This window comes from Cupressus sempervirens, chromosome 7, assembly GCF_028749045.1.
Source record: "Cupressus sempervirens isolate cs-2001-9-10 chromosome 7, ASM2874904v1, whole genome shotgun sequence".
Lineage (NCBI taxonomy): Eukaryota > Viridiplantae > Streptophyta > Pinopsida > Cupressales > Cupressaceae > Cupressus > Cupressus sempervirens.
In genome coordinates, this window is record NC_143124.1 from 927,255,964 (window position 1) to 927,277,859 (window position 21,896).

Sequence of the window (21,896 nt, forward strand, 5' to 3'; positions counted from 1 at the left end):
GATCAACAATTGTCTAATCCCACCACTTAGGCCAAAGAGAGGAATGACCAATATTAGTATTAGGAGATGATCTATGATCAGGTTCCTCATCAAAAGAATGTGGGATCAAACTCAGGTGAAGCATCTACAAATCTAGGTGATCCTACAGGCGAAGTCGGACGTGTCTGTACAAGGATCACTGGTATAATTGGAGCTTTAGTAGCTGTTGGAGCCCTCCCATTAAGTGGACCTAACGGAAGCCTAACTCCCAAATCATGAGTCTTCATAGGCTAGTCTACTGGATCAGGAACAGGAGAAACAGGCATGAATGGTCCACATTGCTCATCAAAAACTACATCAAGATTGTACAAGAGACGAGATGTCTCAGTGTCAATCAAGCGATAAGCTTTGTGAAGACTACTATATCCAGCAAGCATGCATCCAACTTGGTGCGTGACACATCAGGGATCCAAACAAAAGAAAAAGAGTCAAAAACCTTCATGTGACTGATTCTAAGCTTACCACCTGACCAAGCCTCTTCCGAAGTCTTACCTTTGACCACCACTGAGTGACCAGTTCAAAAGATAAATAGCAGTATTAACTACTTTTGCACAAAACTTCTTGTTGATTGTTATGTTTCCAATTTTCAACTACATTGTTTTGATGTAGTGTGTGGTGTGTAGTTAACTAGCATTTGATGCCATGCATATCCAAGAAGCTAGAGAACTCAACAAAATTCCCCCCCATTGTCTGACCTAAGAGTAATAATAGATTTCCCAGGCTCTTTTTCAACTAAAGGTTTAAACTTCTCAAATACAATTAATACATCTTATTTCTTTTTAAGAAAATATACCCACATTTTTCTACTAAAATCATAAACAAAAAACAAAAAATACAAGAGTGGCCATAGGGCCGCAGATATCGACATGAACAAGCTGAAGTACCTAAGAAGTTCACCATGAATCACCACTAGTGAAAGTGTGCGATGTTGCTTCCCAACCTGGCATGCATCACAAACTCCAAGCTGTTGAGTCTAAATCTCTGAAAAATTGAGGACAAGCTCTTCCCAAGCAAGCTGAGAGAGATAATGCACATTTAAGTGCCCATACCATTGATGCCAAAGTGTGCTGAAAGAAGATTGTCGAGCAAACATAGCTAAGTCCCCAGAATCAATAAGTTGAAAAAGACCATGATCCTCAAGACCTACTGCAACAATAGACTGAGTCACCTTATCAGTGATGGTATACTGATGTGAACTGAAGGTGACATCCAATGATGGAGATTGTCGCAACAATTGATTCACTGAATCTAAATGTTGCCTTTACCAAGAACAATGTACTCTTCTTCACCACCAAAAATAACAGAATCTGAATAAGGTCGGTAGTCAATGAACCATTCTCTTCGGTGGGTGAAATGACGAGAGGCACCTAAATCAATATACCAGGTAGACGACTTCACATGATCTGCATGTCTTTTAGCCATCAAATCGTAGAAGGCAAAATATGTCGGCTTAGTGTGCTCTACATTGTTTTCTCTAGGTTGCAAACCTAATTGCTTAGATTGGGTAGCTAAGCATTTCCAACATTCAAATTTCATGTGGCCATACTTGTGGTAATAGTTGCATTGAATGTTCTTTTTCCTGGAGCCTTCTAAAGCTATAGCAAAGGACTTTTGCTGAGAAGACTATTGGGACTTACCTTCATCCTTCTGAAAGGATTTGGCAACAAAGGCTTGCTCTATGGAGATGGAGTTGGAACTGCTACTGAATTGTTGTTTCCACCGATCCCGGTTAAGCAGAAGTGTGCATAGATCTGAACTTCATATCAACACCAATAGAAGTGATGTTGAGAGTCAAAATAAAATGCTCGTAGGATTTGGAGAAACTTTTGAGGGTTGTGACCACAATGTCCTCTTCCTCCATCTTGCATCCAATGGCAAGAACTGATCACAGATTTCCTCAATCCTATTTAGGTGTTCTTGGAGCGATTTTCGCTCATCCACGATAATAGAAAACAGAGTATTCTTGAGAAAGAAGGCTCTGCTTTTGTCTAATGTCCCAGAAGTCTCTTGAGATGCTCCCATATCTCGGCAGTTGTTTTGCCAGATGGAATCTGAGGGAGCTGATCATCAGCTACGGATAATTTGGGAAGCATCACCGCCTTTTGATTATTAATATAACATGTATCTTGATCTGTACCAATTGCAGTCAGATGCTTTGTAACACCCAGAACAATTTGATCAGTATTCCGATATTCAAAGATTGCTAGTATCCGCTACTTCCACGTGCTATAATTCTAACCATTGAATTTTGAATTGCCCTCTAGCAAAATATTAGTCAAAGATGCCATAAGCACATTTTTCAGTGAAAATCTATGAAGGCACGTACTTCAAGGAAAAACAACGGAAGACCCAAAAAAATTGAAGGGGTGCTCAAAAGAGAGCTCGAAAAACCCAAAAAGCATATGGTGTCGATTTTTGAATCTGCTGGCTCAAAAATTGAGGCATGAAAATCGAGGCGCCCAAAAAAATCTAACAACCAAGTTGAACTCTTGAAAAACCCACCAAGAATCTGTAATCAAAAAAAAAAAGGTCAAAAAATTAGGGTCTTCAAACAAAACCCTAGTCGGCCATGGAAGGAAATAGTTGCAGAAAAAATGGATATTTCAAGTAGGCGGCGGCAGATTTTTCCACAGAGAAGTGCATTCCTTCAAAAATGTTGCTGGAACTTGGAGATTTATTAGGTGCACAAATGAGAAAATGGCAGCAAAACTCGTCTGCAAAAAACGTCTTCCAAAAACGGCCTTTTTTCCAAACACTAGATTGTGGTTGCAGACAAAACCACGGTAGAAGTTCCCTTTGAAGATCAAATCGCAGCAGCAGGTTGCAATTTGAAGATCATATCTAGATTTTTCAAAAAAAAGCAATTTTCTTGTACAGACGAATTTCTCAAAAACAGAAACCCTATACAGGTTGTAGAGAAAATCACAGAAATAATTTCAAAAAATTATAGCAAATAACTTCGAAGGAAATTATAAATTTTTCAAAAAAAAATTAAAGTATTGGCTTTGAGACCATATTACGAAGTAATTGGTAAAATACTTGCTCGATATTAACAAAGACCGAGAGGTCAATATATACAAAAGAATGAAAGATTTTTTCTTAGTAAACGATTGCAAAGAATTGAAACATTCTATTCTAGCTAAAAGAGAACTAACAGTTAACTACAAGCTAACAAAATATTAGAAACATTCTAATATTTACAATAGATTACAAATAGATAACCATTAGATGATAATAGACGCTATCTATTATCGTAATAGGAAGAAGACCTAATGAAGGATGGTATCCACACCCTGATTGCAGAACTGCACAAGATTGGTTAAGTTTAGCAAGCAGAATGGTGTTACATTTTGTTTGACTATTTCTAAGCCAGTACCAGTTGATAATCTTGCTGTTATATTTTGTTGCAACTTGGTTGAGGGGCATAGAAGGATGACTCTAACCCAGAAATGAAGATAAAATTTGTATTGGAGACTAACCATTGTTTGATGTGAGAAGGCATTGTCTTTCAACCGTGTGCATGTTGAAACTTATACTATTCTGCAATGTCTATTGAAAGTAGACTTGCATGGAGGAAAACATGTCAATCTGACAGACCATATTCAATTATTCTCCATGGTATTCTGGAGTATTGTCTATCACTGCAGTAAGTATAAACTTCACTTTGAGATACCTAACAGGGTACAGTTCAATACTCTTTTACCAGTAAGATCTTAATGAAGTGATCTCTATAATGCTAGATCATCAGCTCTGTAGTAATGAAAAGCTATCAAAAATATATTGTACATATTCTAGGGCTGCAGACATTTATTTGAAATTGTTCAATCTAAAGATGGAAAATTAGATCCACGTGACTCATTCCAACATCAAAAACTCCAGCATTGAAAAGAAACTCGAAGGACCAATCAAGATAGTCTAAAGTTTTGTGTCAATAGGTATACTAAAACATAAAACTTGCCAAAGTGTTATGTCCTTACCTTTCAACCCTATCAAAATTGCTAACTCGGAGAGTATTGAAAAGATTGTTGAAAATATGATAAATACCTGCAACCACAAATAATACCAATTAGAATCAAAATTGGAGGAAAAAAGAATAACCACCAAGAAAAAAGGAGGTCACTGAAGTTTCCTCAAACATTTATAAATTTTGAAGGAAAGCTTTTGTCAACATTCAGAATGATTCTTTCAATTTTTATTTTTCTCTTAAAAAATACTTAAGTGAATATCAAAACAGAAACACCATGTCTGGACAGGCAGTGCAGTTAACGTTGCTAAATTCTTAGACAATAGAATTTTAATGGGGTTGTGTGATCTCAGAAACGGGTAAGCGGGCAGGATTTTTATGCTCTAGTACAGATTGACCTAGAAATCAAAAGAGATAAAAGAATGCAAATAAAAGGAAGCTTGAGCAAATATTTGGACAAATTAAAAAATTCAAGGTATAAAATAACCCAAATGTAGATACCGTCGGATTCAAAATGACTATGTTTTAAGGAGATTATGGTACCCACACAATGGGTCGGGATACCTGAGGTCCAGATATTATCTTAAAGTTCAGGGGCAGGAAAAAAGGCCAAATATCTATGCATCTTCACAGTTGTGAAACTAGAACGGATGATGTATATCAACTATGTATGCATAATTGAAAATACTAAAAACAATGGGGAAGCTCCCATATAAAACCAAAAAGCTGCCACCTACAATCATATACCTGAAACTGTTGGCAATGTCTTCCCAAAACAACCAGTGTGTCTAATATTATCAAATTCTTAAACAAGACCCATAAAAACATGCCTTAACAAAGACCTACTGTGATTTTCGGAAGCATAATCAGCATAAAACTAATCGAATATCACATTCTTATTTTTGCTTTAAATAAACATCCCACAGTCAAAATAGGGCTTGTATAATTACAAATACTATTTTTGTGTTTCACTGTTATTCTGATAGATATTTCAGATTTAAAAATTTAATATTATTTTGAATGTGTGACAATTATTTCCGAATATCTGTTGTACACCTCCTTACTATTTGCAACTTTTTTCTGCTAAAGTTAGGGATTTTTATCCGCTAATTTGGTGAAGAAATTAAGGATTATCATCAAGTACACAGAAACATCTCCTGCTCCAAAACTCCCCATCCCTGTCCCATCTTCAACTTCTGAAAATCCAAACTCGGCTTCTAATACACAAGACTGCTTTGTATGCCCTCCACCACCCTTCAAAAATTATCAGAAGGCCCTTTAATCCCAGGAAACCATTGCTTCAGTTTGCCACAAAAAATGACCCCCAACAAGGGAAAATTCAGATTAACGAAATTAGATAAATGTTTTTGGTTATTAAAATCACAAACATTGTTGGACTCCTGTCCCACATATATGCTGAATTCTAATATCTTAAGCTGAGGTCCAGACCATGCAGAATGCCAGGTTTGGCTTTTGAGGCCCCATCAAAAAAGAGACCAATAATTAAAATATATTTTCAACAAGGAGCAGCCAGCCAGTTGCTAATAAAAGCCACAATATTTCACTTACTAATAAAAGTAAAGTCCAGCACTAGAATCGCATTCACGTTTTGTGTTCCTTTGAAGCAAACCTTGATGTTTTCCACGAGCCCTTTAATCACAGGAAACCATTGCTTCAGTTTGCCACTAGAAATGACCCCCAACAAGGGAAAATTCAGATTAATGAAATTTGATAAATGATTTTGGTTATTAAAATCACAAACATTGTTGGACTCCTCTCCCATATATATGCTGAAGCCTAATATCTTAAGCTGAGGTCCAGACCATGCAGCAATTCCACATTTGGCTTTTGAGGCCCAATCAAAAAAGAGACCAATAATTAAAATAAATTTCCAACAAGGAGCAACCAGCCAGGTGCTGATAAAACCCACAATATTTCACTTACTAATAAAAGTAAAGTCCAGCACTAGAATCACATTCACATTTGTGTTCCTTTGAAGCAAGCCCTGATGTTTTCCACAATTTGTCAATGAGAGTGATAAACTTACCTTTGACACACTGCAGTAACAAGAATTTCATTTCCAGGTATTAATTTCTAAACGTTCATTGTGTTTCATAAAAGGACCCTAAAACTGATAGAGTGAAATCAAAATGCAGGGTCCTCCCAGACAAAGTGAATGTGAGATTGTGTTTTGCCAACTTTGAAACATCTAAAGCAAATATAAGGTTATCAGATACCCCTCTTAATGAGGTTTTCACCACTAAGAATATTTTCCATCTCACCAGCCATTCAGACAATTTCACTTTAGATGTAATGCTCTAATTTTTATGTTATACTGTTAAACATAACGATAACTAAAATTTTGTCAAGTTTACAAAATGGTCAAAAGGCGTGACATGAAAAGTTGCGACTCCCTCAAACATAAGATATAAAGGGAGGAGAACTCTAATTTCAACTGACAGAACATTTCCAAAAGCTTCAATTAAAAGAATATAAAACTTGGGAGAGAAAGGACAACCTTGACATAAAACTTGAGATCCCTTACTGTTCGGGGTTGCCCAAGCATCAATGAGGTATCCAAAGATCCTATCAATGAATTTAAAAGGTACCCAAGAGCATGCAAGCCCAACCCTATCAAAGGCATTTGCCATGTCAAGTCTAATGGTGATACTTTTCTTAATCCCCTTGCTGGTGGTATGCATTGCTCAATGAACAGCCACAAAATAGTCCTATATTTGAGGAGCCCAAGAAACATCTAAAGGAAATATAAGGTGATTAGATACCCCTCTTAATGAGGCTTTCACCACTGAGAATATTTTCCATCTCACCAGCCATTCAGACAATTTCGCTTTAGTTGTAATGCTCTAATTTCATATGTTATGCTGTTAAACATAACAATAACTAAAATTTTGTCAAGTTTACTAAATGGTCAAAAGGCTTGACATGAAAAGTTGTGACTCCCTCAAACATGAGTTATAAAAGGGAGGAGAGCTCTAATTTCAACTGACAGAACCTTTCCAAAAGCTTCAATTAAAATAATATAAAACTCAGGAGAGAGAAAACAACCTTGACATAAACCTTGAGATCCCTTCCTGCTCGGGGTTGCCCAAGCATTAATGAGGTATCCAAAGATTTACTAATGAATAAATATTAAAAAAGGGTTCCCAAGAGCATGCAAGCCCAACCTATTGAAGGCATTTGCCATGTCAAGTCTAATGGTGATACTTTTCTTAATCCCCTTGCTGATTGTATGCATTGCTTCATGAACAACCAAAAAATTGCCCCATATTTGAGGAGCCTAAGAAGCCCTCATGTCCAAAGGCCTTATCTTTAACCATGATTAAAAAATGACACCTTGGAGCTCTGCAATGGAAAACTTTTCACAGAGATTTTCACTGCATCAATTTGACTTCTGATAAAGAGCTCCGCAGTGATCATGAGCATAAACTTTAATTTCTTCACTATTAGAAATTGTGTTATTGTTTCCCACCACTATTTCTCTGACTGTGTTCCTTTGATTCCTTTGATGGATTTTGAGAGAGAAATTATTTTAGCATCCACCAGGATAAATATAGCCTATGGGACAGACCACCTCACAAACTGAATTTCTGTATTTCACCCCTTTTTTCATGCAACTTGATATTAAGTGCTCCCAGCAGCTCAACTGTCCCCTTGTTGAATATATCAACCCAATAGTTAGCCGTCAAGATGTCCCCTCACTGAAAAGATCAACCCAAGAGTTCGCTATCAAGATTTGCAAAAACACCCCTGCTGTTCTTGAGGGCATCACTCTGAAATAAATTATTTTCCTGGGAAAGAATTTGGTATTAGCATCACATATACAAAGCCAGGTCATGTGGACTTAAGCCTCCAATGTGGTTCCTCCTGATGAGCTTTTACATGCAACTAAGAGAGGATAGAATCTCTTTATGTTTTAAGAACTTTTATAAAGCTTCATTTCAGAAATATGTTTAATTCTCCGAAGCCTGGGCATAAGGGAATGCTCAGGCACATCAGAAATAGACTAAAATTTCATCCATTTTTTCAAATTGGATTTTAATCTAGAGAGTTTGAATTTTCAGGAGTCTTAGGCATTGTTGAAAAGGAACCAAGGGTTCCAATCGCACTTTACTTCTAACAAGAAAACCAAATAAATGAATCCCATCACATTGCATTTATAGGGAATACAACCCTGGCTTTTATTAGATTATTTTTAGCTTCCTAGGTTCTTGCTAAATTTAGCTCATTCTTCTAGAACCTTAGTTAATGATCATTTGGGCTTTATTTTGAGTTTGCTTAGTTTAGTCTATGTTTAGACGACGTCTTTATTTAGACAACTTGCCTTTTGGTTCACACTATTACTAGTGTCTATAAACTCTATTTAAGAAGGGGTTTTGTTAATACAATCTATTCCATTTTTTAAAGTTCATGGTATCAGAGCGAGAGCCAGTCTAGGTATGACTACCTTATGGCAGAGTTTTACTAATCTTTCCTCAAAAATTATATGTTGTGTTTTAATATTTTTTTCCAAAAAAATTATTTTTTTTGTATTCTTAGAACCAGGGTTGTTTGATTTTGATCAAATTTTCACCTCAAGAATCATGTTTGGTTTTGGTTGATTTTTCACCTCGAATCAATTCTAGTTTCTGTAATTCACAAAGTTCGTGTGGGTTTTTCTATCAAGTGATCCTATTTTAAGGTTTGTAATGCTCTGTTATCTTCAAATCGTGGTATCTTGCACTTTGTTTTGGGGCATCCTACTCATCTGCAATAGTTTGGAGGGTTTGCCATTTTTACCTCAAAATTGTGACAGTTGTTCTCAGTGTGTGCCCCTGTCTACAAGGAAGGGTAGCTCAATTATCCAAAATCAGGTTGGATGTTTTGTGATGATTTTTGGTTTTGCAAATTCTAGGAAGGTTTGTGGCAAGCTCATTTTAGCGGAGAAGTCAGTGGTAGGCTCTACTCTCTTGTTGCAAACCATTTTGAAGAAGGGGACAACCTTCTTTATTTTTTAGGCTACTCTTCGTCATCAACATTCGCCAAATCCAAGGAGGGTCTCAACAACAGCAAAATGCTCTTAAGGATTTGTAACTATAAGATATGTATTGTCTTCTCTAGGGTAGTTGATAGAATGACTATATTAGATTATTTTTAATATCCTAGGTCCTTGCTAAGTTTAGCTCATTCTTCTAAAACCCAGGGTTCCAACTGCACTTTACTTCTGAAAAGAAAACCATATAAATGAATTGAATCACATTGCATTTATAGGGAATACGACCCTAGTTTTTATTAGATTATTTTTAGTATCCTAGGTTCTTACTAAATTTAGCTCATTCTTCTAGAATCTTAGTTAATGGTCATTTAGGATTTATTTTGAATTTCCTTAGTTTAGTCTATGTTTAGATGTTGTCTATATTTAGACAACTTGCCTTTTGGTTCACACTATTATAAGCGTCTCTAAACTCTATTTAAGAGTATTTTGTTAATACAATCTATTTCAATTTTTAAAATTTCATGGTATCACAGTAGGAGCCAGTCTGGATATGACTACCTTATGGGAGGGTTTTAATACTTTTTCTGCAAACATTATATGTTGGGTTTTAATAATTTTTCCACAAAAATTGTATGTTGGGTTTTAATAATTTTTTCCTAAAAACAAATTTGTTTTGTATTCTCTGATTCAAGTTTGTTTGGTTTTGATCAATATTTCACCTCAAAAATCATGTTTTGTTTTGGTCAATTTTTCTCCTCGAATCAATTTTGGATTATGTAATTTGCAAACTTAGTGTGGGTTTTTCTGTCAAGTGATCCTATTTTAGGGTTTTTACCTTTTTCCAAAAAAACTGATGCCCTATTATCTTCAAACCATGGTAACTTCTACTTTGTTTAGGAACATCCTACTTGTTTGCAATAGTTTAGAGGGCTTGTCATTTTTACCTCAAAATTGTGACAGTTGTTCTCAATGTGTGTTTGTTAATAAGCAAGGGTTGCTCAATTATCCAAAATTATGTTGGATGTTTTGTGATGATTTATGGTCAGGGGCTTTGTAGATTCTAGGAGGGTTCATGGCAAACTCATCTTAGCGGCAAACTCAGTGATAGCCTCTACTCTCTTGTTGCAAACTATTCTAAAGAAGGGGCCAACCCTCTTTGGTTTTTAGATTACTCTTAGTCATCGAAATTTTGCAGATTCAAGTTGGGTATCAACAACAACAAAATGATTTTAAGAATTTGTGAATATAAGACATGTACTGTCTTCTACAAGGTAGTTGATAAAACAACCATTGAGGGAGGGTTTTAGATTATTTTTAATATCCTAGGTTCTTCCTAAATTAGCTTGTTCTTGTAAAACTTAGTTAATGGTCATTTAGGCTTTATTTTGAGTTTTCTTAGTTTAGTCTATTTTTAGATGTTGTCTTTATTTAGACAACTTGGTTTTTGGTTCACGTTATTATTAGCCTATGTAAACTCCATTTGAGAGTGTGTATTGTTAATACAATCTATTCTGTTTTTTACAGTTTCAATTTTGTTATTACCACAATTCACGTGAATATGGTTTTGGTAAGAGATTGTGCTCAAATAATTCTAATAGTGATGATGGGGAAGAGATTAAGAATATCTTCATGAGCCAAAAGCATGTCAAGTCTCTTAGCAATGAAATTGTCTCCAGCTCTCCTATTTGACCAAGTGTATTGCCTTCTAATGAGCTTGATATCATGAGGCCCAGCCAAGGAAAAAATCTCATTCATTGTGTTCTTTGAAAGGATTTAAGATTCTTGGGCCGCCACTTTTTTTTCAAATGGAAAAGAACTAATTGAAATCATCTACCAAAATCAGGTTGTAGGTTTATGTTCTTTAATGTAAAAGAGAATAGAGAGTCAACATTGTCTTTTGGTGGCAAGAGAACTGGGTGAATAAACACTCAAACATCTCAAGAAGATTCCACTTGCCTCAAAAGTTGAAGAGAGCTAGAGTCACTTTGATTGTATATCAATAACGCTAAGATTATTAGAATCCCATGCAGTGAAGTGGCTTCTATAGGCTCCTTTGGTGCTGATGACATCCAATTTGGACCTGTTGCAAATAGATCTCCAAGAGTCCACCACACTGAATTGATAAGTTTCATTTCTTGAATTCTTATCAAGGCAAGAGAATAGTTTTTAACAAGAGCTCTGTAGAGCTTTAGTCTCGCCTTATGCAAGAAAGGATAGAATGAAAAAGTTTTAAGGTGAAACATGTTTGAAATTTAATAACAAAACACATATTGACATTGGATAGTAGAATGAGGTTCTGTGCAACAATCAAATTTTTGGCAAGCTCAAACAATGTTGATGATTGAAAGCATGGCCAATACTATTCATATTACATGATTTTATCTGACTCAATAGAAGCCTTGGTGTATATATTGTCTTTATGTCTAAGAAGTTAAATATTATCATGTTCTTCTAGAAAAATTAGACTACGTGTTCAAAGGAATTAACTCAAGAAATACTACATGCACGAAAAAGTTGATTATAAGACATTTGTTTGTATATCCACCTTTCACTCCCCAAGATTTCGATTTGAAATTTTATTTTATTTACTAAAATTGCACAATAATAGTTCAAAATATCATACAATATTAAAATTTTAATTGTCATCATAATATTTTATAATTTAATTAACATTTAATTTAAATTTATCCAAAAGAATCATTATTCATTTAACAATAATATTTCAAAATTAATTGAAATATGCCTTTATTATTCTTTCATTCATTCAATTTATTTATTTCCTTTTAATAAATATATTTAGAAACTATATTAATATCTTATCTAAAAATATTTTATTCATAAAGATACTCTATATCCTAATAATGCTTAGTAAGAAAGCAATAGAATTAAAACCCTTTACTTTATTTTGAAAGAAATATATCTTAATATAATATTATTTTGGTGGAATAGAAGTAAATCTTAATGAAAGTTCTTCCTAATTATTAGTCTTTATTGCTCACATGTGTTGCTGCACTTTGCATTTCGGTCCTCTTTGAAGATCTGGACAGAATTTGATTTAATTTAAAGACAAATAAACTAATATAACAATATTTGTCTAATTGTAACAGACTTCTATTTATTGGTATTAAATATCTAATGTACATAGCAATGTTCATTGCACATTGGCTTTTGTTTTCCTCAAAGCACGAATATCAATGGTCCAACTAATCTATTAAATGCAGAAGCTTATTTGACATGACAATTTTTTTCAATTTCTGAACAATGAAATTAATAAAAATTCCAGCAAAATTATAAACATCCAATCAGAAAATAGAAATTTTGTTAAAGAATTGAAAATAAAAATAAAACATCACTCCAACATTAGAAATAGTGTAAAAAATTTTGTTTTATAAGCTGCAAACTAATAGGAATAGTGCATGCGAAAACAATAGTTCCCGTCTATAGTATAGGCGGGACTAACAAAACCCTTTAGCTAATTTTCCTTTAGGGCACAACCTTAACCCTGACAATTCAATAAGAGCACTACCATTTTTTAGACACTTTTTGGCTTTGAAGGAATCTTCAAAAGTCATTTGGGTCTCACCCACTACATTCTGCTTTGCTTCTTCAATTCAGATTTATTTATTTGTTTTCTTTCCTTGATTGGTAAATGTTGCAGTAAGGATAAGTTCAAGACTAGTCCCAGAAATAATGACATCATAACATCCAATTTGGACATGTTGCAAATAGATCTCCAAGAGTCCACCACGCTGAATTGATAAGTTTCATTTCTTGAATTCTTATTGAGGCAAGAGAATAGTTTTTAACAAAACCTTTTAGCTAATTTTCCTTTAGGGCACAACCCTAACCCTGACAATTCAATAAGAGCACTACCATTTTTTAGACACTTTTTGCCTTTGAAGGAATCTTCAAAAGTCATTTGGGTCTCACCCACTACATTCTGCTTTGCTTCTTCAATTCAGATTTATTTATTTGTTTTCCTTCCTTGATTGGTAAATGTTGCAGTAAGGATAAGTTCAAGACTAGTCCCTGGAATAATGACATCATGTACCATTTCGGTTCTGGCTCTAGTGTTTGCTTCTTCCAAAGGCTCTTCTGGCAAGTCTTCTAGCAAGGTTTTTGAATCCTAGTAGATGGTCCACTAAGGATACATTCAAGAATAGTCCCAAGAATAATGAAATCCTCTACTATTTCCGTTCTAGTACTAGTATCTGCTTCTTTCAAAGACTTTTCAGGCAGATCTTCTATCAAGGTTTTTGAATCCTCTCTTCAGGGTTTGATTTGGATTGGACAATGTTACCTTGGTCATAGAAGGCAGAAAATTTGTTTGAGCTCATAAGGAAAAGATTGGTGAGTCTAGCTTTCCTGCTCATAGATCTCCTATTTCTTCTCTTGCTCTTGTTGGAGAGAGTAGCTGTGATAGAGATCTTTATCTTTGGGGTGCTAATGCCGTTATGCTCACCTTCAGCTGAAAAAGATATTTATGATAAATTGTAATATTCTTAGGAATGCTAATTATAATTTCATATTGAGTGAAAATGGACATGTGAATGCTGCTATTCAGAGAAAGACTAGTCAGCTTCAGAGGGAGTTGTTTAATCCTTTGCAAACTTATTAGAAACTGCTATCTATTGTAGTGATTAAAGTTGTTCATGTTGAGTGGGAGTGTTTATGGAATCCTTATCATTTTATTCATATTAATAATATTTTGGTGTTGTAGAATTCGAGACTCTTGTTGGAAAAGAATTTCAGTTGTGAATTCCTTTATTAGTAGATTCTAAGACTCTTGTTGGAAAAGAGTTTCAACTGTGACTTTATGAGTTATTATTCATGTGAAATTAAATTAAAATTGTAAGGACAACTTGATAACTTTTTCACTTATGAGAAATTCATAGTGAGCATTATGCAGAGAGAGTTTATGATGTCATCAAGTTGAGATGATTATGTGATGGGAATTGGAAGTCATGTTAAGAGAGTCCATGATTATATCACATTGAGAAGTTCCATGATAAGATGTTGGTTGTAAACCTTACTAACTTGTCATGTTGAGAGATTCCATGACAAGATCATGTTGAGTGAGTCCGTGATGAAAGGTGATTGTGATTTTTGCAGGTTTGTCATATTGAGATATTCCATGACAGCATCACATTGAGTGCGTTCATGATGAAAGTTGAATGTGGTGTTTGCAAGTTTTTCGTGTTGAGTGAGTCAATGATTATTAGTTATGAACAAATATTTTCATCTATCATGTTGATAGATTCCATGATTATGAATAATTGTTACAACTCTATCATGTCGGATGATTCCATAATTATTCACAATGAGTAATGAAATATCCCAAATGGATATTTGCTCTGCTGCTGTTATAATGTTTAATTATATAAATTATATTTTCTTGTAGATTTTTCTTTGATCTTATAGAGCTAGACAAAAGTTGTAGAAGAATGTTGTTTCTTTTTTGTATTTTTTAGAATATAGGTATTACAATGAATAAATAACAGTAACTAATAAAATAGAAGTGATAGAAATCATATGTAGCAATACATACTAATCTCGAAATGATTTTAAAACCGTACCAGCAAAGTTTAATTTATTTCAGAATAGTACCAATACAGATGTGCTTCAAACAAGGTTGAGGCCAACTGAACATGGGAACCAACTACAGCCAAACAAGTTCAAATGATAAAGCCCAAGTTGCTGCAATAAGACAACTCCAGTCTGCTGCAAATAAACACTCCAGAATTCCTCGCGTGAGCTGCTATAAAGAAACGTCAGGCTGAACCAAAGTGGCCGCCTTCCCTAAAAATCCATTGCCTGCAAAGTGTGATTGCAATACAAGAAATCAATCCCCTACCTTGATCAAATTGTATGCATAAGAACCTTCGAATCTAATCTTGTTGAGGGCTACACCCCAACAAATCTACTCTCAACACTAGGGTTTGCATCCTAGGTGAGGAATGCTCTTCCAGAGCAATGGCGTCCAAAATAGGTTGACAAAATGATAAAAGATACTCACCTTTAAGTTACCATCTCCTTATATCCCCTCTCTAAGGCAAATCGAACCCTAAAAGAACCCTAAAGTGAATTTCATTTGAACTTTATAATATAACATTATTTCCCCAATAAAGGCGTCCAAATAGAGAGAAATCATTACTTTATTAATGACAAATAGCTCCAAGGATCAAATAAGTCCTGGCAAGTGATAATCAAATAGAAGAGAGACTGAGCTCTTTTCAATGAGCTATTACACATAGGCAAATCAATCCAAATGGAGCTAGAAAACTTCTTATTACTCCAAAATGGCTAAACACTTTGCCTTATTTTAATTATTAAAATGCTAACTTAGGAGAACATTTAAATATATTAAAACATTTCCCAAGTAGCCAAGGAACAACCCAAACACCTCCAATACATCAAACTGAGTTTGTCATCTGCCTGTGACTGATGCCAAACAACATGGGCCAACTAGCAATCTCACCCTCAAATCTAGGGATACTACTAAAAAATAGGGAACACACCCAAATCTCCTTAAATTGAGATCAAGGGTGATCTCATAGAACCTCAACTCTGGAAAACGTCACAACCTCCTAAAAGGTAAGAATCTCCTCCTAAAATCAAGGAACTGCTCTCAATTGATCTACTATTGCCTGAAATACCAAATCCAAACACTGAAAACCCTGACTAAGTCCTTGATCACCACTACCAACCTACGAGACTCCATAATAGGCTAACACTCATGTCATTGCTAGATAAAGCTAATGAGGGGACATGACAAGTAAATTGTTCTTTTAGTGTCATGTTCAGAGATTCCATGACAACATCACGTTGAGTCTCTGATGAAAGTTGGTTGTGCTTTTTGCAGAGTTTTTAGTTGAGTGATTCCATGAATTTTATAGGATCTAGATTTTATTCATTGACACTTTGGTTGCAGCCTTGAGTGACTATTCAACTAAAGATCTCTCGCTCTCTAAGATGGAGTGTTGGAGATTGTAGCTACGATAGAGATCTTTATCTTTCGGTTCAGCTGAAAAGGACATTTATGATAAATTGTACTATTAAATATAAAGACATGTATCATACAACATGCGTTGAAGCATGGAAATACGAAGAGTTGTATTTGAAAATAAAGAGTCATATTTTGGGAAATTGAAGAGACCTTCAGTTGTAATGTGAAGAGCCTCTCTATGTGTTATCGCATCAAGTGAAAGGAATTGTACACTTAAAACATTTTATGATCAATAAAAGTGGGATTTTTGGTTGTGGCTGGATTTTTCGGATTCTCCCTTCATTTATGGAAGGGTTTTCCCAGGGTAATTTGTGGTGTTTCTTGTATCTATTTTGGTTATTCCTTATTGCTGTTTATCTTAATTTCTGGGTTTATATTTAACAGCTCTGAATCTTTTGGGATCCATCACTTCCTGCAGATCTTTACCAGCTTAGACTTCTTGACAGAGAGGGCAATCACTTCAAAAAAACATATCATGAGTCCAATGGCTTCAAACAGGCCTGCCACAGCAGAACTAATTTGAAGCATGATATTTTGGAACCCCAAACAAAAGATATAACATCTATCAAGTGCTTAAGGGACTCACCAAAGTTCTATGGAGCATCCACATGAGCATGCTCTAAGAATGGATAGATGGAATAAGCAACAGTTTTCAGTGAAGACTTCCACCATAGGTGTGGAATCAAGCTTGGGGACAAACACACTTGATGCTGCTGGAACAGATTTGTTTGACCTGGGGCATCAGGATAGCCTGCTTTCAGGGTCAGTTTAAACCTACAATCAGAGCAGGGTGGCAGAAAACCTGCCCACAATGGGGGCAGCAAATCACGAACAAGCAGTGAGCAGTTGAGTGGCTAGGGTATGCAAAGCCTGTTGCACAAAAAGACTGTTAACTAGGCATACTTTCTTTACAACCTTAACTTGAAAAAACTTGGGACAATTTGACTCCCAACAATGTCTTTAAGACTTAAGTACAGTTCAACCCCTGATATTTTAAATCTTAGTCCATGAATTGACAGGTAGAAAGTCTGGGTTTACTTTTTGAATTTAACTATTGCATCAATCTTATCCTTGTAAGAAAGTATGACAGGAATTCAAAAAAAAGGCATGGCATCTAGTTAAAAGATACATAGAGCAGATGCTATCTTTAGGTTTTATATAGGATCTAAAGTAAACAGTAGTTTCATTACATAGTTAAAGATCTATTTCTCTAGGTTCTGCTGTCAATTCCTAGAGCTCTTTCAGTGTGAAAAAAGAAATATGAAATAACAAGCATGGCTTGTATAAAGATGTCTTGCTTACTACAAGTTATGCTCTTAATTCTTTATATTCTCTTCCGGTAAAAGCTCTGGTGTTAGGAATTAATAGAGGTTATAGAACAATATCTATGGCAAACCAGATAGATATTTAATATGTAGAAACAAGATTCCAAAGTGGAAGCCAAAATGCTCTGCATGGGCAAAATATTGACCATTTAATAAATCTAAATACAACATACAGCTGAATCTGAGCTATTGTAAGTCCCTAAATAATAAAACTGTAGTTGGCAAACTGACTGGATATCAAACTATATAAAAGTTGATTCAAAAGTGTTTTTATGACCCAACAGTTCCAAAACTAGTTTTAGGCCTTAGGAATATGTTGAAAGCTCTCATATACTTTTAATCTTCTGCATTTAATCATGTGAGCACAATCGTATACTCAGTGCATTTGTTCTCCTCCCACAGCTCATATATACTATAAACAAGCATTATTTTGGATTTTATTTGTAAGGTTAGTAGCAACACTCACAGAATATTTATTGGATCCAATTTGTCTTTCAAAAACCCTGAAGTAGTATAATAAGTAAACGCCAAATATCAACTCTGAGGTTGATGAAAATACAAATGCAGATGTTAATAGCCTCCAGAGATGAAACTTCTTTAGAATCGCCTGTCAAATGTATAAACAAGATGAGGATCAGATTCTAATGCAGAAATGCATCTTTAACAGAACTTAAACAGCCTGTGATGGAAAATTCAAACAAATATGTATCATTCTCGTATATACTTGTATGCAAAATTGCAAATGGATTTGGCATTTTAAGTATTTTGTTTGATGTTGTTGCAACATATGACACCTTCTTTTACCCTAGAATATTATTAAAATCAGCAAAGAACTCCAGATGAGAGTAAACTTATCATTGTAGGTAAAGCAAAAAACTTGGAGCAATCAAGCATTTTAAGAAAAGACTATATACAATATTCATGGTATTGTTAGGTTTAACTAGTTGCGATGCATAAAAAAGGAATTGGAGAAATCAACAGTTTAGCAATTCAAAGCTCTTGTGTGTGGGCCCACCTATACCAATTACCCCTTCCTTAGATCAAGGCACCTGAACTGGTTTGATATGATTGTGAGCAAGACAATCCATAATTCCATAATTTGGCCAGGGATACATACACCCTAAAGGTAAATACTATATATTAAAAAAAGTGTAAAATATGGAAAATTTTCAAATAGTAACAATGACAAAACAATCGTAGGATAATTGTTAGGAGAACACAAGTTATACTAATGTCTTATATGTAAGTGAGATGAAACCTTAATACTTGTATGAATGTTTTGCAAATGGCACCAAAAAAGCTCAATTAATTTTAAGAGTATCGATGGATGAATTTCAAGGCTTAAATAGAGTTATCAATATCAATATCACTACCCAGTGTCAAATTCATCCCCCTACCTCTTCTCAAGAACCAGATAATATCTTGCAAGAAAGGTGATCATATGATGCACAAAAACCCCAAGAAATTTACTTCACTATGTTGCAATTAGAATCAGAAACAACTATGTTCAAACTTTAAATGAGACAATCAAATGTGACGACTAGGTCAGGAAACAACAAAATTTAGGGTAGACAATGCAATAGCAGGAAATATGGATTCAACATAAAAACACATATTAAAAAAAGGAAGCTTCTAGAAACTTTTGGATTTGGTGGAGTTAAAACCTTTTAGAAAACCCAAAAAATTGTACGTAAAATAAATTTCCAAATGCTGAATTATAGAACCAGAACATCAGAACAAATGGCAAAAATGGATAGAAACAACTGGAAACATGTTGCAGCTATTTTCTTTATGTTACTGGAATTTTCCAGATAATGAAATGTTTCAAACAAACTGGAAATCGCTTCCATCTTACTGAAAATGTTTGTAACGGTAAGATTCAGAAAAAGATCAAACTATAGCATCTACTGTGCAGCCTCTTTATAAAATCTAGACAATGTTCTGTGTGTAAGTTAATCAGTAGCACAGAACTGCAGCAGCATGACGACAATTTCCAACAAATGACAAGAGGATTCTAGGTCCTTTGTTGTTTAGCAAGTACTAGAGAATTTCTTAATTATGTTTACGAAAAGGCAACCAAGCTACCTGAGTCATTTAAGAGTGCACATCATATGACACCAATTTGTAATTAAGGCAATGTTCCTACTAGATTAATTTTTCATGTGCACTGTTTTTTAAGTTTTAAGTTGTAGGGTTTCCCGAGATTTTCTTGGCAAGTTCTACAGAGCAAACATGAGAGCAATTTGCCATATAGCAATCCCATGTGAAATAAGTTGTGATAACAATTTCAGGAATGTGTCATTCAACTATTGTCTTTAGGGTATTACGAGTTTTCTCAGACAGTGTGCTAAGGTGGAAAATTGCAATCAACAAAGAAACTAAGAATTAAAGCTTCTACTGAAAAATAAGCCACTACTAATTTTCAGGTGATGGATTAATTTCGGCTGTTTCTAATGTTAGGCTTGCATGGGACCACCTGGGCATTAAACTAGTAGCAGCATTTCCTTTCTTGCGGTCACTTCTTAATTCCGGTAGCTCATTATTCTAAGCAGATTGAAATTTTTATGTTGAGATGGTAATAATTGTGGCTAAATTGATTAGGAGCCTACAAGTACATAAGCCATATGAATACACCAATGGATACGGAGCAACTTATATGCACCCGTATCAAGTGTTAAATAGTGGAAGAACTTATATTTTTATTGAAAGTGGGTGCATACAAGTTGCACTGTAGACGGTGCCATACGAATACGCCTACTTGCACTCCCAATGAAATCCTAATACCTGCATGACAAACAGTTCATCGATTGTAGAATCACAAACAGATCAGCTTTATTGTTCAAGTGAGATAACCTGTGTTCTGGGAAGGTCTGGTATTTATTTTACTCTGATATTGATGAAGATTGAGGCTAAAATATTTGGGACTTTAGTTACATAACAAGTTCATTAAATGTGCAAGCAGTTGTACGTGTATTTCTATAATCCAAATGTTCTACAAGGCAAACATGCCTAACACGTTGTCCAATTGTGATAGGATTCAACTCTGTAGCTTTTTGAGCCAAACCCATTCACCCGTGTTTCATGAGTAGTGGTTCACTGAGTTTGACTCAAAAAACTTCAAAGATTAATCCTGATAGTAGTATCACAATTTTCACTAGCTGTGAAGAAAACGCCTCCTACTTATCAACGTTGTTGAATGACAATAATGGCAAAATTTATTGCTGACCGCAAAAGGATTAGATGATAGCTAATATTAATAGGCATAGCCATTAGATAAGGAAAACCAGCTGAGAATTTCAACACTCTCAACCAAAAAACGAGAAAGTAATCCCATAATTCTATTTCCAAGAAAAAGCCGAAAAATTCTCATTATTACATGATCTTCGTATCCCTAAATCCCTAGACCAGCAACACATTTAGCAAAAGAATTACGTTTCACTTCTTTCTCTGATCGGATAAGTCGAATTGACAAAATGGGAGTTTGAACAAATGAAGAAGAAAAAGGAAACAAAACAAATGTACCTGATACGAAAGATTAAACGAATTCGGCCGTCCTTGTGTGGCGGCAATAATGGAGGCCACGCCGCAAAGAAGAACCAAAATTTTTGTCACGGGAGCATGTTCTACATGAGCCAAAAATAAATAAATAAACCCCAACTGAAATTCAAATTATTAAACACCAATCTATCGCGACAGACTAAGGTGATATAAATCCTCTTTGAAAACAAAAATGAGCACTAAACTGCTATCAACGACACCATTTAACTTCACCAAAAATTAATAAAACGGAATATCCATACGAAATCCAGAGGGTCCTGCGTTCATTTTGTCCCGGATTTCGGTTAAAATTGCGCAAATTTTCAGACGAATGTGGCCGGATATTGGTTAAAATGGACAGAAGAAACCAAAATTGATCGAGCAAGGGATGAAACGGATCTGAATTCCTCCAGAAACAGAGGGCACTTCCACGTTTTTCCCTGTCAAAAGCGTGAATTTAATTTTCTAGCTTGGTCTCCGGACAGAAAATTTTGTCGTTCTCTGGTTTTTTTGAGGCTTTTCCATTCCCTTTTATGGGAGGCTTTTGAATTTATTTGTTTTTAGGGTATTATTGGTCAAAATTTTAGAAAACCGTTTATTCCTCCTCATTTGCTTGGCTAATTATAATGGAAATTAAAAAAAGAACAATAATGACGATCACTTAACTCGAATCATGGGTATATTCATGTTCTTGAAGATGTGTTGTTTATTTATTTATTTTATTTATTTTTATTTTTATTTTTATTTTTATTTTTATAGTTGCTGTCATCGCATGAAATTTAGTCAGTGCTCTGCTGTATACGTGGCTACTTATCAATGAAACCAAGTTTAATTCCTATCAAAAGGTGCAATAATTAAGCTGACAGTAAAATATATTGTCTAATGTGTGCTTAACAATTAGAAGTAAATACACTATTGAAGCATGGAAAAAAATAAAAAAATTATTTAATTATTTATTTAACTTTTTAATTTAAAAAAAATTATAGAAGTTTCATATTAAAACTTCATAATGCTAATTTAAGTTATATAAGC

The 21,896-nt window shown here is 34.7% G+C and overlaps 1 protein-coding gene across 1 annotated transcript in view; it reads right to left on the reverse strand.

Annotated features, from left to right (window-relative positions):
* LOC149550596 (rhomboid-like protein 20) overlaps nt 1–21,367 on the reverse strand; it is a 43,275-nt gene extending 21,908 nt beyond the window's left edge. Inside the window, exons 1-4 of the mRNA XM_089793587.1 lie at nt 21,128–21,367; nt 20,850–20,950; nt 17,794–17,934; nt 4,017–4,083 (exon numbers count right to left, since the gene is read on the reverse strand). Of these exons, the coding sequence (XP_089649713.1) occupies nt 4,017–4,083; nt 17,794–17,934; nt 20,850–20,950; nt 21,128–21,152 (334 nt within the window). The 5' untranslated portion in view covers nt 21,153–21,367. The remainder of the gene's footprint in view (nt 1–4,016; nt 4,084–17,793; nt 17,935–20,849; nt 20,951–21,127) is intronic.
* Nucleotides 21,368–21,896: the final 529 nt, after the last annotated feature.